At 42.8% G+C, this 18,360-nt stretch overlaps 1 protein-coding gene across 2 annotated transcripts in view; it reads right to left on the bottom strand.

Moving 5' to 3' along the window:
- tmem9 (transmembrane protein 9) overlaps positions 1-18,360 on the bottom strand; it is a 113,258-nt gene that overhangs the window by 64,510 nt on the left and 30,388 nt on the right. For both annotated transcript variants that reach the window (XM_041195392.1, XM_041195393.1), the window contains exon 3: positions 1,063-1,171. In XM_041195392.1, the coding sequence (XP_041051326.1) occupies positions 1,063-1,171 (109 nt within the window). The remainder of the gene's footprint in view (positions 1-1,062; positions 1,172-18,360) is intronic.

Genomic DNA, 18,360 nt, shown 5'->3' with positions numbered 1-18,360 from the left:
AAGGCAGCAGTGTTCTGGAGTGCTATTGTTCTACATCAGACAGCATTGATTTGCAAGGCTGCATCCATGATCTGCAAAACTAATGAACTGGGTGCTCTATTTTCCTCCCTACTTTTTCCAGCAAGTGTTGACAATGATCATTATGCATGTACATGCCTCAATAGTAAGGATTAATTGATTATTCAACTGCAGGAAGTAGGCCTCGCCACTTGATTTGCATACAATTTCAGCAAAGGTCTCACAATAGTCACCTGAAGCAGGAACCCTTTGCTATTTCCTTTCCTCCCCCAGCCAGGCCAATTGCAGCTTGACAGGTTCTGTTTTGGTTGTAAATCAGCAAACTCACTGCAGATTGAAGTTTTAATCTGGGACCTCCCTGATTTGTATGACTAAGCTGCAGTGGTTGAGCTAATTTAACATTTTTCTTCCCAGTTCGTTTTCAGTCACCACACCAAATGACAGGTGAAGGCGGCAAGGACTGCTTGAGAAATCCAGGATTATCATCCTGAGAGCAGAGAAAGTTATGGGGAGATTTGGTAAGAGGTATTCAAAATCATGATTGGGTTTTGATAGAGTAGATAGGGAGAAATTGTTTCCACTAACAGATGGGTCAGTAAGAGAGGACACGGCTTTAAGATATCTGTCAAAAGAAATGGCGGGGAGAAATAGGAATTCTTTTTATGCACAGAATTATGAGGAGCTGGAATGCACTGTCTCAAAAAGATGGAGGTTAAATAGTATTTTTCAAAACTGGACATATATTCGAAAAGGAGAAAATTGAAGGACCGATAATAAGAGGAGTGGGTTTAATTGGGTAGCTCTTTCAAAGAGCTGGCATAGACAGAAAGAGCCAAATGGCCTCCATCTGTGCTGTATGATTCTAAACATGAACAGAACTATGAAATAAATCCAAAGCACACTTTTACAAATCAGCTCCAACACATCGGACAAAGGGTCACCTTGATGAGTAATAGTGCTCGGAGCTATTCTTAAGGGAGCTGGTGGACAGTGCTTTAGGGAGGGGGAACGGAATCAGATGACATGGAAAAGACTTGGCTGTACCTTAATTGTAGTGGTGCTTCTTTCTTCATATTTACATTCACACAGCAGACAGTAAGCCTCCACATCCCGGCCAGGCACTGGCATGGGCTCCACAACATGCAGACAATTACTGAAAACACAAGACAGCATCTATTACTGAATGACTAGGACACTCAAAAAATGTGCAACTTTTAACATGCAGTTGGTTTTCAAAAGCTTTCCATCTAATGGCACGTTTTGTTTTGTTGATGGGGTGCATATGTCTGTGATGCAATCTAATTTAATTGGTACTTGTGATAGGTTTACTAACTTTTCGATAATTTTTAAATCATGAGGGCACTCCTGCTACCCTCCTGGAAGCAGTATTTTGCATTAATTTGGGAATGGGGGTGTAGAAGTGGAAGGAGCAAATTACACTGCACCTATCATTACCTTTCAAAGCATATCTTGGTGCAAATGAGACATGTAACAAATAGGTGGATAAAAAACAAAATGTTGCAGGTGCTGCAAATCCGAAACCAAAACAGAAAACATTGGGGGCACTCTGCATGTCAGTCAATGTCTATGGGTCTACGCCCAAAACATTGTCTTCTGCTCTCTCCACAGATGCTGCTTGGCTGCTGAGCGTATCGAACATTTTTCCTTTTTTGTTTCAGTAAACAGAGTGTTGGACTGATTCTACAACTCTGCAGCAGTGCAATATCACTTCAATGCATTATCACTTCAATGCATTTGGCAATGTGTAAAATTGCCCAGGTATGTCCTGGGACAAAGCAGGAATCAGATGACATCCCTGTAGCCTGAGAATGTGACCCCTTGTTCTAGACCCCCCCAGCCAGAGGAAACATCATCCCTACATTCAGTCTGCCTGTCCAACCCTGCCAGAATTTTATACATTTCAATGAGACCCCCTCTCATTCTTCTAAACTCCAGTGAATCCGGGCCTAGTCGGCCCAATCTCTCATATGACAATCATGCCATCCTAGGAATCAGTCTGGTGAACCCTTGTTGCACTCCCTCTACAGCAAGCATGTCATTTCTTAGGTAAGGAGACCAAAACTGCACACAATACTCCAGGTGTGGACTCACCAGGGCCCTGTACATTTGCAGTAAGAAATCCTTGCTCCAAGTCCTCTCACAATGAAGGCCAACATACCATTTGCCTTAAGTGCTTGCTGTACCTATATGCTTGCTTTCAGTGACTGGTGTACAAGGACATCCAGGCCCCTTTGTATATCGATATTTCCCAATCTATCACCATTTAAATAATACTCTGCAATTCGGTTTTTCCTATCGAAGTGGATAACTTCACATTTATCCACATTAAACTACATCAGCCGTGTATTTGCCCACTCACTCAACCTGTTCAAATCACCTTGCAGCCTCTTAACATCCTCACCACTCACATTCCCACCAAGTTTCGTGTCGTCAGCAAACCTGGAAATATTACATTTGGATCCCTCACCCAATCACTATATACTGGGAATAGCTAGGGCCCAAGCGCTGATCCCTGCAGTACTGCACAAGTCACCACCTACCACTCCGAAAAAGATCCATTTATTCCTGCTCTGTTTCCTATCTGCTAACCAATTCTCAATCCATGTCACTATATTACCCCCAATCCCATGTGCTTTAATCTTGCATACTAACCTCTGGTGTGGGACTTTAACAAAAGCGTTCTGAAAACCCAAATACACCACACCCACTGGTTCTCCCTTATCTATTCTGCTCGTTACATCCTCAAAAACCTCATGATTTCTTTCATAAATCCATGTTGACTTTGTCTAATCCTGTTGATATTTTCTAAGTGTCCTGTTATCACATCCTTTATAATAGACTCTAGCATTTTCCCTATCAGTCTGTAATTCCCTGTTTTCTCCCTCCCTCGTTTTTTAAATAGTGGGGTTACATTTGCCACCCTCCAATCTGCCAGGACTATTCCAGAAACTATAGAATTTTGGAAGATGGCAACTAAAGCATTCACTATTTCCATAGCCACCTCCTTTAGTACCCTGGGATGTAGATTATCAGGCTCTTGGGATTTATCGGCTTTCAGTCCTATTAATTTCTCCAGCGCTATTTTTTAGTAATACTAATTTCCTTCAATTCCTCCTCCTCCCTAGACCCTTGGTTCCCTAGCATTTCTGGGAAGTTACTTGTGGCTTCCTCTGTGCAGGCAGAACTAAGTAGTTGTTTAATTGCTCTGCCATTTCCTTGTTCTCTATTATAAATTCTCCTGTTTCAGACTTTAAGGGACTTACATTTATCTTCACTAATCTTTTTCTTTTTACATATTTGTAGAAGCTTTTACAGTCTGCTTTTATGTTCCATTTAATTTTACTCTCATTCTCATTTTTCCTCTCTTAATCAATCTCTTGGTCACCCTTTGCTGAATTCTAAACTGCTCCCAATTCTCAGGCTTGCTACTTTTTCTAGCAACTTGACATGATTCCTCTTTGGGTCTAATATTATCCTTAATTTCTTACATTAGCAATGGTTAGGCTAGAATTCCTGTTGTGTTTCTGTGCCAGAAAGGAATGTATAACTGTTGCAATGCATACATTTGTTCCTCAAATATTAGCCATTGCCAATCCACTGTCATGTCTTTCAATGAAGTTCCTCAATCTTTCTTAGCCAACTCACACTTTGTAGCTTCTTTTGTTTAGATTTAGGACCTTAGTTTCGGATTGGACTACTTCGCTTTCCATTCTAATGAAAAATTTGATCATATTATGGTCACTGTTCCCTAAAGGACCCTGCACAACAAGATCATTAATTAACCCCTTCTCATTGCACAATACCAAATCCAGGTTAGTCTTTTCCCTACTTGGTTCCTCGACGTGCTGGTTTAAAAAAACCATCTCGTACACACTCCAGGAGTTCATGCGTGACAGTATTATTGCTAATTTGGTTTGCCCAGTCTATACGTAGATTAATGTCACCCATGATTACTGTAGCACCCTTGTTACATGCATCTCTAATTTCATGTTTAATGCTGTCCCCTATGTTACCACTACCGTTTGAAGGTCTATAGACAATTCCTACTAATGTTTTCCACCCCTTGTGCTTCTCAGCTCCACCCAGACTGATTCTACATCTAGATTTTCTGAGCTAATATCCTCTCTCACTGTTGCACTGATTTCATTTTTAACTAACCACGCCACCCAACCTCCTTTTTCTTTTTGCCTGTCTTTCCTAAATATCAAATACCCTTACAAGCCTCAAACACAGACTAAAGAGCTGAACTCCAAAGGTGAGGTGAGAGGGACTTGCCCTTGACATCAAGGAAGCATTTGACCAAGTGTGCTCAAGGAGCCCTAGAAAACTGGAGTCAATAGAAATCAGGGGGAAAACTCTCCAATGGTTGAGTCGTACCTAGCACAAAGGAAGGTGGTTGTGGTTGCTGGAGGTCAATCATCTTGGTTCCAGGACATCACTGCAGGAGTTCCTCAGGGTAGTGTCCTCGGCTCAACCATCTTCAGCTGCTTCATCAATGACCTTCCCTTCATAAGGTCAGAAGCAGGGATGGTCACTGATGATTGCACAATGTTCAGCACCATTCGCGACTCTTCAGGTACTAAAGCAGTCCATGTCCAAATGCAGCAAGACCTGGACAATATCCAGGCTTGGGCTGACAAGCAGCAAGTAACATTTGTGCTAGACAAGTGCCAGGCAATGACCATCTCCAACAAGAGGTAATCTAACATTGTCTCTTGACGTTCATTGGCATCACCATCACTGAAACCCCACTACCAACATCCTGGGGGATATCACTGACCAGAAACTGAACTGGGCTAGCCATATAAATACTATGGCTACAAGAGCAGATCAGAGGCTAGAAACCCTGCGACGAGTAACTCACCTCCTGTCTCCTCAAAGCCTGTCCACCATCTACAAGGCACAAATCAGGGGTGTGATGGAATACTCTCCACTGGCTTGGATGAGTGCAGCTCCAACAACACAAAAAACTCGACACAATCCAGGACAAAACAGTCCATTTGATTGGCACAAACATTCATTCCCTCCACCACCGACGCACAATGGCAGCCCTGTGTACCATCTACAAGATGCACTGCAGGAACTCACCAAAGCTCTTTAGGCAGCACCTTCCAAAACCACGAATGCTGCCACACAGAAGTTAAGGGTAGCAGACACATGGGAACACCACCACCTGGAAGTTCCCCTCCAAGCCACTCACCATCCTAACTTGGAACTATAATGCAGTTCCTTCACTGCTGCTGGGTCAAAATCCTGGAACTGTCTCCCTAACAGCACTGTTGGTGTACCTATACCACAGGGACTGCAGCAGTTCAAGAAGACAGCTCACCACCACCTTCTCAAGGGCAATGAGGGATGGGCATAAATGCTGGCCTGGCCAGCGATGCCCACAGCCCATAAATGAAAGAAAGAAGATTGATAATAAAAAGATGCCACATCACTACTTGAAATGTAACTCAATTTTGAGATATTCAGGTATATAAGCAATAACAAAAGGGAACAAATTCTAGTTGCCTGAAATCTGGCATCTACTTTCACGGGACAATCAACCATCAAAATTTTTAGTCCAACAATAGAAGGGATATTTATACTAAAAGACTGTATATTTCTTTTGTACCTTCAGAAGTAACTCTTTATAAGGCTCTTTCTATACTTTTATACTTGTAATCTGCTAGGTGTAGATTGGAAATTTAGCAATTTAATCAGATAGGTGGATATGCGAATGGTCCAGACGGGTTTATTAAGTTCAAAGCTATTCTGATTACCAGACTTGGAAAAATGCAAAATACCGCAGATGATGGAAATCTAAAATAAAAACATTCTGGAAATACTCAGTAGTCTAGCAGTATCTGTGGAGAGAGGAACAGGATGTTTCAAGTCAATGGCCTTTCAACAGAGCTAGGAAAAGTTTGAGATGTAATAGGTTTGAAGTAAGTGAAGAGTAGGAGTATGAGGGTAAAAGGGCAGGTTGGTGATAGGGTGGAAGGCGGGGAGATTAAATTACAAAAGATGCAAAGCCAAAGGGAGTGGTAATGGGACAAAAAAAGAAATAAATGATGCATCAGGAGGTGCAAACGACAGAATCATGCTCTGTTGCTGTCTGAAAGCAAAAAGTGAGGGAACAAGAAAAAACCAAAACCAGCACAGAAAAAAAACAAACAAAATTGGGACTGAGGTGACTACCAGAAATTTCTAAACTCAATGTTGAGTCTGGAAGGCTGTAAAGTGCCTAATCGTAAAACAAGGTGTTGCTCCATAAGTTAAAGTTGAGCTTCATTGGAACACTGCAGGATGCTGAGGACAGGGGAGTCAGAATGAGAGCAAGAATTAAAATGACAGGTGGCCCTCGGAGTCACACTTGTGGGCTGATGGAGGGCTCCCCATTTGGGGAGGTGTCCCCATTGTAGGGGAGACCGCATCTCTCCTGCTTTCCACCCAATCACAGGCTTTCCGTTTTGTTCTTTTTTCTCCATCCACTCCTTTTCACTTGCTTAAAACCTATTACATTCTAACATTTCCCAGCTCTGTAATTTTGAAGGGAATGCAGGAAGAGAAAGGTCAAAAAAAGAAAGACTTGCATTAATATAGCACTTTTCATGATCACCGGATGTCTCAAAGCACTTTGCAGTCAAAGTATTTACTAAGTGTGGTCATTTTTGCATGTGGAAAACACTACAACTAATTTGTGCACAGCAAGCTCCCACAAGCAGCAATGTGATAATGACCAGATAATTTTTTTTTGTTGATACAGGGGTAAATATTGGTCAGGACACTGGGGATAATACTCCTGTTCTTCTTCAAAATAGTGCCATGGTGTCTTTTACATCTGTCTGAGCAGATATATGGGGCCTTGGATTAATCCCTCATCCAAAAAACAGCACCCTCCAAAAATGCAGCATTCCCTCAACTGAACTGGAGTATCAACCTTCATTTTTGTGCTCAAGCCCTGGAGAGGGACTTGAATCCAGAATCAGAGGTGCGAGTGCTACCAACTGAGCCACAGCTGACACCTTGGGTCAGGGAGGCATATGTGCACAAACCTTTGAAGTTCGTAGGGCAAGTTGAGAATAGGGGGAAGTGAAGGCGTAGTAATCCAGTGACAATAATGCTCTGGGGACCCAGGTTCGAATCCCACCAAGGCAAATGGTAGAATTTGAATTTATCGAATTGAATTCAATAAAAATCTGGAATTAAAAGTCTACTAATGAGCAGTCAATTGTTGTAAAACCCATTTAGTTCATGAATGCTCTTTGGGAAGGAAATCTGCCATCCTTACTCCAGACCCACAGCAATGTGGTTGACTCTTAAATGCCCTCTGAAATGGCCCAGCAAGCCACTCAATTGTACCAGACTGCTACAAAGTCTCAAAGAGAGTGATTGACCTAGGCACTGGAAAACCAGCAAACACAGCCTTGTTGGCCCTGCAAAATCCTCTTTACTAACATCTGGGGGCTAGTGCCCAAATTGGGAGAGCTGTCTCAGACTATTCAAACATCAGTCTGACATAGTCATCCTCACGGAATCATTTCTTACAGATAACGTCTCAGACACGACCATCACCATCCCTGGGTCACCATGTTCCACTGGCAGGACAGACCCAGCAGAGGTGGCGGCACAGTGATATACAGTCAGACGGTATGCAGTCGGGAGTCCTCAACATCGACTCTAGACCCCATGAGATCTCATGCCATTGGGTCAAACATGGGCAAGGAAACTTCCTGTTAATTACCACATACCGTCCTCCCTTAGCTGACGAATCAGTGCTCCTCCATGTTGAACATCACCTGGAGGAAGCACTGAGTGTGACAAGGGCACAGAATGTACTCTGGGTGGGGACTTCAATGTCCATCACCAAGAGTGGCTCGTAGCACCACTACTGAATGAGCTGGCTGAGTCCTAAAGGACACAGGGAGCCAACAAGAGAGAAAAACATACTTGGCCTTATCCTCGCCAACCTGCCTGCCGCAGATGCATCTGACTATGACAGTATTGGTGGGAGTGACCACCACACAGTCATTGTGGAGTCAAAGTCCTGCCTTCACATTGAAAAGACCCTCCAATCTGTTGTGTGGCACTACCCATAGAACCATAGAAAGGTTACAGCACAGAGGGAGACCATTCAGCTCATCTTGTCCATGCCAGCCTGAGGACCCCCAGGTCCCCTTTCTAATCCCACCTTCCTGCATCTGGCCCACAGCCCTGCAGCTTACAGCACTTAAGGTGCAGATCTAGGTACCCATTAAAAGAGTTTAGAGTTTCTGCCTCTACCACCAACTTGGGCAGCGAATTCCAGACACCCACTACACTCTGTGCAAAAATGTTTTTCCTCATGTTCCCCCTACACCTTCTGCCACTTATCTTGAATCTATGTCCCTGGTTCTAGAATTCTCCACCAAGGGAAACAATTTTATCCTGTCCACTCTATCTATTCCTCTCATAATTTTGTATACCTCAATCAAGTCACCTCTCAGCCTTCTTTGTTCTAAGGGAAAATAACCCCAACCTATCCAATCTCTCCTCGTAGCCACACTTTCTTAACCCTGGGAATGTTCTAGTAAACCTCCTCTGCACTTTCTCCAGAGCTATTACGTCCTTTCTGTAATGTGGTGAGCAGAACTGCACACAATACGCCAATTGTGGCCTCACCAGTGTTTTGTACAATTCCAACATTATATCCTTACTTTTATATTCTATACCTCTGTCAATGAAGGAGAGCCTTCCATATGCCTTCTTTAACCAACCTTGTCTACTTGAACTGCTGCCTTCAGGGACTTGTGTACTTGTATGCCAAGATCTCTCACTTCATCTACCCCTTAGTATATTCCCTTTTATTTTGTGTAATCCCTGTAACTGTTTGACTTCCCTAAATGTATGATCTCACACTTCTCTATGTTAAAATCTATCTGGCACTTTACTGCCCACTCCACCAACCCATCTATATAGTTTTGGAGATTATGGTTATCTTCTACACTATCCTCTACTAGGCCAATCTTTGTGTCATCTGCAAATTTCCCAATCATGCCCTCCACATTCACGTCCAAATCGTTAATATATAACACAAACAGCAAGGGTCCCAACACTGAGCCCTGTGGAACATCACTTGAGACAAATTTCCATTCGCAAGGGCATCCATCGACCATTACCCTTTGTTTCCTGTTATGAAGCCAACCTTTTATCCAGTTTGCCACATTACCCTGAATCCCATGGGCTTTTACTTTCCTGACCAATCTACCATGTGGGACCTTGTCAAATGCCTTGCTAAAATCCATGTACACAACATCCGCTGCACTGCATTCATCAACCCTTCTTGTCACTTCCTCAAAGAATTCAATCAAGTTTGTGAGGCAAGACCTCCCTTTAACAAATCCATGCTGACCATCCCTGACTAGTCCATGCCTTTCCACATGACAGTTTATCCTATCTCTCTAATTCTACTAATTTGCTCACCACCGATGTAAGACTAACTGGCCTATAATTGTTTGGCATTTCCTTTGATCCCTTTTGAAACAATGGAACTACGTCTGCATTTCTCCAGTCCTCCTGTATCTCCCCTGTATCTAGTGAAGATTGGATAATCATCCTCAGAGCATCTGCTATCTCCTCCCTGACTTCCTTCAGCAGCCTCGAAAACAATCCATCTGGCCCTGGTGACTTATCAACTTTCAAGGATTTCAACCCTTCGAGTACTTCCTCTCTATGATTATCCCGTCCAATATCTCGCAGTGTTACTCCTGGACTACTATATCTACATCCTTTTTTTCCTTTGTAAACATGGAGACAAATTATCACTGTCCCCGATATGGTCGCCAACTGTTACTTCACCCACTAGTCCTTTCTCGTTCCCGAAGACTAGGTCGAGCATCTCCTCTCATTGGGTTTGTCACTAATTGGTTGAAAAAATTTTCCTGGACACACTGCATGAATTTTTCTCCCTCAGTACCCCTTATATTGTTTGAATCCCAATTGATATTAGGATAGTTGAAGTCTCCTACTATTATTGCCCTCTTGTTCTTACAAACAGAAATTTGCCTACATATTTGTTCTTCTATCTCCCTTTCCACTATTTGGAGGTCTGTAGTATACTCCCAGTAGTGTGACTGCCCCTTTTTTATTTCTAAGCTCAATCCACAAAGCCTCGTTTGTTGACCCATTTAGTATATCATCCCTTCTCACAACTGGAATTGATTCTTTAACTATTAGTGCCACCCTCCCCTCCTTTTTTATCTCCTACTCTATTGTGTCTGAAGACTCTATAACCAGTGATATTAAGCTGCCAGTTTTGTCCCTCCTTTAGCCAGGTCCCCGTTATAGCAATGACATCCTGCTGCCATGGTCTACCCGTGCCCTTAACTCATCTACCTTGTTTGTAATACTCCTTGCATTGAAGTATAAACAGTCTAACCCCGTCAATTTCCCTTGCTGGACACTTTGTAAACTTTGCTTTTCTTGCAACTCCATGTCTATCACAACGTCCCTAGCTAATGTTCTACCTCCGTTTTTCTGATCTGAATCTGACCTATCTGATCCTACTCCTGGGATCCCACCCCAGTTTAAATACTCCCCAACAGAACTAGCACTGTGCTAAATGGTATAGATTTCAAACAGATCTAGCAACTCAAGACTGGGCATCTATGAGGCGCTGTGGGCTAACAGCAGCAGCAGAATTGTACTCGAATGCAATTTGTAAGCTCATGCCCTGGCATATCCTCCATTCTACCATTACCATCAAGCCAGGGGATCAAGCCTAGTTCAATGAGGAGTGCAGGAAGGCATGCCAGGAGCAGCACCTGGCACACCTAAAAGTGAGCTGTCAACTTGGTGAAGCTATAACACAGGACTACTTGTGTGCCAAACAGCATAAAACTAATCAATCCCACAACCAATGGATCAGTTCTTAGCTCTGCAGTCCTGCCACATCCAGTCATGAACGGTGGTGGATAATTAAACAACTCACTGGAGGAGGAGGCTCCATAAATGTCTCCATCCTCAATGATGGGGCAGCCCAGCACATCAGCACAAAATATAAGGCTGAAGCATTTGCTACTATCTTCAACCAGAAGTGCTGAATGGGTCATCCATCTTAGCCTCCTCTGGAGGTCTCCAGCATCACAGATGTCAGTCTTCAGCCAATTCAATTCACTCCACGTGATATCAAGGAACGGCTGAAGGCACTGGATAGTGCAAAGGCTATGGGCCCTGACAACATTCTGGCTTTGGAATGAAGACTTGTGCTGCAGAATTTGCCGTGCCCTAGCAAAGCCGTTCAGTGTAGCACAGCTACAACACTGGCATCTAACCAGCTATGTGGAAAATTGCCCAGGTATGTCCTGTACACAAAAATCAGGGCAAATCCACAAAAACAGGAGAAAGTGCCACTTTCTCGAGGGCAATTAGACATGGGCAATAAAATGTTGGCTAAGCCAGCGATGCCCACACCCCATGAACGAATTTTCAAAAAAGTGTTCTGCCCAGAACTGGACACAACACACCACTTGAGGCCGAACCACTGTTTAGGTTCATTATAACTTCCTTGTTTTTGTACTCTGTGCCACTCTTTATGAAGCCAGAATCCAGGATGCCTTTTTTAAAATTCATTCATGGGATGTGGGCTTCGCTGGCTGGGCCAGCATTTATTGGCCATCCCTAATTACACTTGAAAGGTGGTGATGAGCTGCCTTCTTGAACCGCTGCAGTCCATGTAGTGTAGGTATACCCTCGGTACTGTTAGGGAGGGAGTTCTAGGATTTTGACCCAGCGATAGTGAAGGAACGGTGATATATTTCCCAAAACAGGATGGTGAGTGACTTGGAGGGGAACTTCCAGGTGCTGGTGTTCCCATGTGTCTGCAGCCCATGTCCTTCTGGATGGTAGTGGTCATGGGTTTGGAAGGTGCTATCTAAGGTGGCTTGATGAGTTCCTTCGGTGCATCTTGTAGATGGTATAACTGCTGCTACTGTACATAGGTGGTGGAGGGAGTGAATGCTTGTAGATGGGATGCCAATCAAGCGGGCTGCTTTGTCCTGGATCGTGTCAAGCTTCTTGAATGTTGTTGGATCTCCTCTCATCCAGGCAAGCGGAGAGTATTCCATCATATTCCTGACTTGTACCTTGCAGATGGTGGACAGGCTTAGGGGAATCAGGAGATGAGTTACTCATTGCAGGATTCGTAGCCTCTGACCTGCTCTTGTAGCCACAGTATTTACATGTCTGGTCCAGTTCAGTTTCTGGTTAATGGTAATCCCCAGAGTGTTGATAGTGGGTCTTTCAGTGATGGAATTGCCATTCAATGTCAAGGGGGTGATGGTTAGGTTATCTCTTGTTGGATTCTCTCTTGTTGTAGATGGTCATTACCTGGCACTTGTGTGGTGCAAATGTTACTTGCCACTTGTCAGCCCAAGGAAGCATGTAAAGGCACTGGAGAGGCTGCAGAAAAGATTCACGAGAATGGTTCCAGGGCTGAGGGACTTCAGTTACATGGACAGAATGGAGAAGCTGAGGCTGCTCTCCTTGGGGAAGAGAAGGTTGAGAGGAGGTTTGATAAAGATATTCAAGATCACAGGGGTCTGGACTGAGTAGATAGGGAGAGACTGTTCCTATTGACATAAGGGTTGAGGAACCAAAGAACACTCGTTTAAGATGAATGGGGGAAGAACCAATGGCTACATGAAGAAAACCATTTTTTTTTAAACACTGAATGGTTAGGAGCTGAAATGCACTGCCTGAGAGTGTGATAGAAGCAGGTTCAATGGGAGCTTTCAAACGTGAATTGGATAAGTGCCTGAAGAGAAAAAAGCTGCAGGGCTTTGGGAAAAGGGCAGGTGAGTGGGACTAGTTGAGCTGCTGGTGCAGAGAGTTGGCATTCACATGATGGGCCAAATGGCCTCCTGTGCTGTAACCATTTTATGATGGAAGGTTACCAACTTGAAACAGTAATTCTGTTCTCTCTCCATATCTGAGTATTTCCAGCATTTTCTGTTTTATTTTAAACATTTCTGCTGGGTTGAAGAGTTTAGACAGGGTTTGAGAGAACAGAATAAAGGCAATACTTTTCTGCATGGGAATCTCAGGGCGAATATTGACATGCCCAGGTTCTAACAATGTCAGCAACCTAAAAATAAACAGTGATATCACTGTTGAAAATGATAATATGAACATACAGCAATAGTGCTAGTCAATCTAAAAATACTGGGAAATGCAAAAATCTAGTGATGCTTGGAAAGAAATCAAAGATCTCAACAGCCCACTAGGATCCCAGTGCTGACCCTAAAGGCCCAAAGGCCCCAGCTTGAAATCCTGCACACTGTACAGGATAGAACAAAACAGAAGGATTTGCACCGCCCAAGTCTTTTTTAGGACCAAACATGTAGACTATCACGGTAGAGTCCAACACACCATGACATACTGAAAGATGCAGATTCTTATGGTGAGCTCCCGTTCACAGCGTGCTAAAGACACATCAATGTAAGGCCAGACACTCAGTCACAATTTACTCTTGCGCACCATCTAGTGGTTGCCAGCAGTAATATTTGCAAGGCCCTGAAACAACTCACTTGTGAGAAAAAATAATGTAATAACTGTGACAATCATCACTGGGACTAGAGATTGCAGCCATTCAATGCAGCCTGATGAAGGCTCTGACTGAAGGCTTCAGAGAGCCCGAGTAGCATGTATTCAGCAGGGCATATTTATACAAGGTGTCTCAATTCCCCCACTTATGTTCACTATATTTCTGACAATCTGCAACAGCAGCTTCCAAGGATTCCATATTGTAAATGTACAGGGTACATACAAGGGTATAATGGTTTACAGAAATACAGAAAGGCTTACACCACAGGCAGCCACCATTTGGTTCATTATATCTGTGCAGGTGACAATGCCAGCAGATTCAACACAGCTGGGCAACTAAAGGTAAGATTAAAGCACAAAGTTCCCTACTGCACCATCAAACCCAAACTGGGGGCTTGGCCTAAATAGCCAAGTGGTTATGGTACTGGGCTTGTAACCCCAAGATCAAGAGTTCAAATCTCACAATGGCAAACTATGAAACAATGTAACTTCATCTGAAACAGATGGAAACAGGTTTACTCAAAAAGAGTATCAAACCCAAACTGGGGGTGGGTGCTGTGGGGTAGTGGTAATTTCACATGATGTGTAATCCAGTGGCCCAGGGGACATGGGTTCAAATCCCACCATTACAGCTGGTGGAATTTAAATTGAATTAATAAAATTTGGAATTGAAAGCTAGTCTCAGTAACAATGACCATGAAAGTATAATTGGGTCATACAGACTCAAAAAAAAACATTAACTCTGTTTCTCTCTCCACAGATGCTGCCAGACCTGCTGAAATTTATTTAAAAGATTTAAAAGATTATCAAACCCAAACTGTTCTAGTTATCTGTAGGTAAAATCTTTACTCTACATGCCCATAGTAAAGAGTAATAAAGCCTCATATCATTATATTCCAGAGACCTAGTGTAATGCTCTGGGGACCCAGGTTTGAATCCCACCACAGCAGGTGATGAAATTTTAATTCAATAAAAATTATGACCATGAAACCGTTGTCGATTGTCATAAAACCCATCAGGTTCACTGATCTACCATCCTCTGGTCTACATGTGACTCTTAAATGTCCTCTGAGCAAGGACAATTAGGGATGGACAATAAATGCTGGCCTACCAGCGATGCCCATATCTCAATTAAAAAAAAGGGGATGCTGGGTTGATCTATTGCAGCATACAACCCAATCTGTTCTCACTTTGGGTTGTATGCTGCAATAGATCTGGAATCGTGAATTCAATTAAGTCAGACTTACTTCTAACTTTTTCTGGGTAACTATTGCTGCAACATAATCAGAACCATCCAAAGTTTGCGGTTTAAATTGCATTTTCGAACGGTTCCCTTTGCAGGGAAATTGCCCATCGGAAGTTTGAACTTCCAGGGCAATTGCTGTACAGTCCTTACCTGGGAACTTCTTGAGGGTGGGGGGACATTCTATGGGGTACCTCCCAGATACAATGCCCTGAAGCTCTGAAGTTACAGACCAGAGTAACTGATGCGAAGACCTGATCACATTCTGAGGATAGATGCAATACAAAATTTCATAGATCACCATTGCTAACCAAAGGGCTGACAACATGCAGCTCCTGATTCCATGTATATTGTACAGTGCAGGAAAGTGGTTTTTTCTCCCAAAGAATTCTCCTCCATGTTTAGGTTGAGGAGGAGGAGGAAAAGGGTGCTTCCAAGCCAGTTTCTTTGAGATAGATTATAATAAGGGACAACCTCGCACCCAAAACCCATTAGTGCAGCATGTGGCTACATTAGAAGTATATAATTCCCAAATTTGCAATACTCAATCAGGTTTCAACTATAATAAAAAGAGAAAATGGTAGAAACATTTAGCAGGGCAGGCAGCAACTACATAGTGATGCAATGTAAAACAAAATGCAAATTTAAACAATGCTGCTATTTTTAATTTAAATTTTATTTTTAAATTTATCTACAAAATGATCTAACTATTGACATGGACCCCATGGCCATGCGAGGCAACTCTGCGGCGACTCCGTGACTATGAATTAACGCTCGTTTTTAAGTTTTGAATCCATGTTCCTCATCCTGGAGTTTAGTCACTTTAAACATCTCTCTGGCATTTTCAATAACTCAATGAAGATCATCGCTCAGTTCCCTTTCCTTTAAAATATATGTCGTAGCATTTGTAGTTCTTCCTGGAGTTTTGAGTTCAACTCCATTTGGTAAATTAGAGCTCTACTCTGTGCTCCCTCCAAGGCCAGGGTGCTCCACCTCTCAGAATACTCAAGAGGGGGGCAGACCAATGCTTTGTACAGTAACACTCCCTGGGATTTGTGCTGTAGCCTTTGAGCTGGACAGCCCCATGATCCAGTTTCCTTTTGTCAATAGTGCAAGTTGTGCTCACAGTATTGGATGCTTTTCTCTTAAACCTGCAGCTCCCTCTCCTTTTTGTTTTTCCAGTTTCTATGTGACATTCTAAAACACTTTGCTATGGTCTGGGTACATTAATCTGATATATTGGTTTATTAAATATGCTAAGCTGCCCTCAATTAAGACTGCTGTATCCTGAAAGAATTCGAATGTATTTGTTAAACAAGATCTATAACCTGTGAAGCCACATTTTCTACTTTCCTCAGACTGATTCTCCTGCTACCACTTTCATCTTTGTTAAGGTGCTAATATTTTACTTAGTAGTGCAGAGTGCTAAGGTTTATAGCTTCTCAAGTTAGTCTCTTTTTTGTAATCTGGCACCAGTTACTTCCCTTCAGTCACTACATTGGTTCACAACACTATTGCCATCTGCACAAACAGTCCGAGACCTATAAGATGTATAGAAGCTGAGTGGGCTAGTTCCTAATTAAATGTAGTGGCACCACATGCAACAACATACTTATGCTGACAATTACACTGTTAAAGAATGAGCGTCTGAATCATAACCCATTCACATGTAACAGGTGCATAGTCTACAGGTTGATACAAATTCAGTAGGTCCACCTTCAAATAAATAATTTCTTTGAAGTGTTAAGCCGTTGCTTAAGCATCCTGGGTATATAACAATCGCAGTGAGTGATTTAACACCACATCATTTAATGCTGATCATTAATTGTGAACAGATCTACCTGTATAATATTTGAATGTACAGTATATAGCAGGGCCAGTATATAGCTCAAATGCTGAGGAAGATCAGCATGCACATTGTATTAAAGATACTGTCCATCAGCAACTGTGTGCACATTTCAATGAAAGACATGTTCCACTTTCTTAGAATCATTTTGAGGCCATGGGGTGACATTTTTGAAATCTAAGCAGGGCCCTACCTGTTGCTGTGAGTCCTGTGATTAATGACAGTCATACAGTAATATAGGAACATATACACAAAGAAGTTACAATCAATATTTCTTATAAACAGTTTAGTATAAAATTAGATACTTGCAAACACACTGATCGAGCACTTAACAGTATGCTGTCTGCTTCTCCTTTAAATGATAAGTTCAAACTTAAACTTAAACGTATTTTGGAAAAAAGTTGCTTCTTGCAGAAACTCTTCTTAGGCCAGGGTGGGGAACCTACAGTCTGTGGGCCAGATCTGGCCTGTTGCTCAACTTCATCCAGCCCGCAGCAAGATTTTCAAAAATTAAAATGAGCTCAGATGCTTTGTGTAAAGTCTCAATACAGTATTAGATCCTTCTATTGCCTAAATGAATTACTTTTTTTTGTTATCTCAGATGTTATTTTTACTGAGATCGGTACAATCTCATCCTGACAGCATGGCTGCTCGTTTGTCTCTGTAACTGATCATGATGGTGCATGAAAACAATTAAGTCCCGGGCGAACGTTAGGATAGTGCTAGACTTTTGGGTTGGGAAACTTGTCATCTAATTTAAACAAAAGAATGACACCAGGAATGCTGAGAAACATCTTTGACTATGGCTGCTGTTCTGTGGGAAGAGCTCAAATCAGCAGATTGCAAGTTGACAATGCAGTTTTATGTACTAAAGCTCTACCCACACTGTTGATTTGTGTGTGTGTGCAGCCTGTAAATGATTTTTGTCTGTGTGTGAATGGTCCTTGATAAGAAAAAGGTTCCCCACCCGTCTTAGTCAGTCCCTCAGGATCGGGATGACTTGCTTCCACTGCAGTTTAATGAATTTGGAGATAAATCAAACGCGTAATCTGTAGACTCTGCCACATGCTGTGGTGGTACTCAAATGGTTGGGCAGTTGAGTTGTTTGGAGGTTTGCATGCTCCTATGACACCTTGACTTTGCCTCTGCTTGCTCCCGATGAAGTTTCTCGATTTTTGCAGTGCCTCCCGGAATGAACTTTCTTCATTTTGGCTGGTCACGAGCCAGGGATTCTCATGAGTTGAGGGGCCTGTTTGACCTCTTCAGAAATGCTTTGAGGATATTCCCAAAATGTTTCCACTGTCTTCCTGGGAGTCTCCTGCCAAGACTGAGCTCCAAGTCAAACAGTTCCTTAGAGGTCTGGTGTCATGCATGTCCTGCCCAGCAGAGCTGATTTCAAGTGATTTACACCTCTATGCTGAACACATTGGCTTGGGAGAGGGGGCTGGTCTTGGATCACCTTTCTTGCCACCAAATTTGGAGCATCATGTGAAGGCACACTGGTGGTACTTCTCCAGTGCTTTGAGTTGCATGCTGTAGTTGTTCAAGTATCTGAAGCATATAGGAGTGGGGGGATTACTGCTGCCCGGTAAACCTTAGCCTCAGGCTTGAAATCCTGGTCCCCAAATGTCCTTTTCCTCAGTTAGCCGAAGACTGAGCTGGCACA

This window comes from Carcharodon carcharias, chromosome 9, assembly GCF_017639515.1.
Source record: "Carcharodon carcharias isolate sCarCar2 chromosome 9, sCarCar2.pri, whole genome shotgun sequence".
Lineage (NCBI taxonomy): Eukaryota > Metazoa > Chordata > Chondrichthyes > Lamniformes > Lamnidae > Carcharodon > Carcharodon carcharias.
Note: the sequence above shows the minus strand (reverse complement) of the source record. Positions and strands in the feature narration are given on the sequence as shown.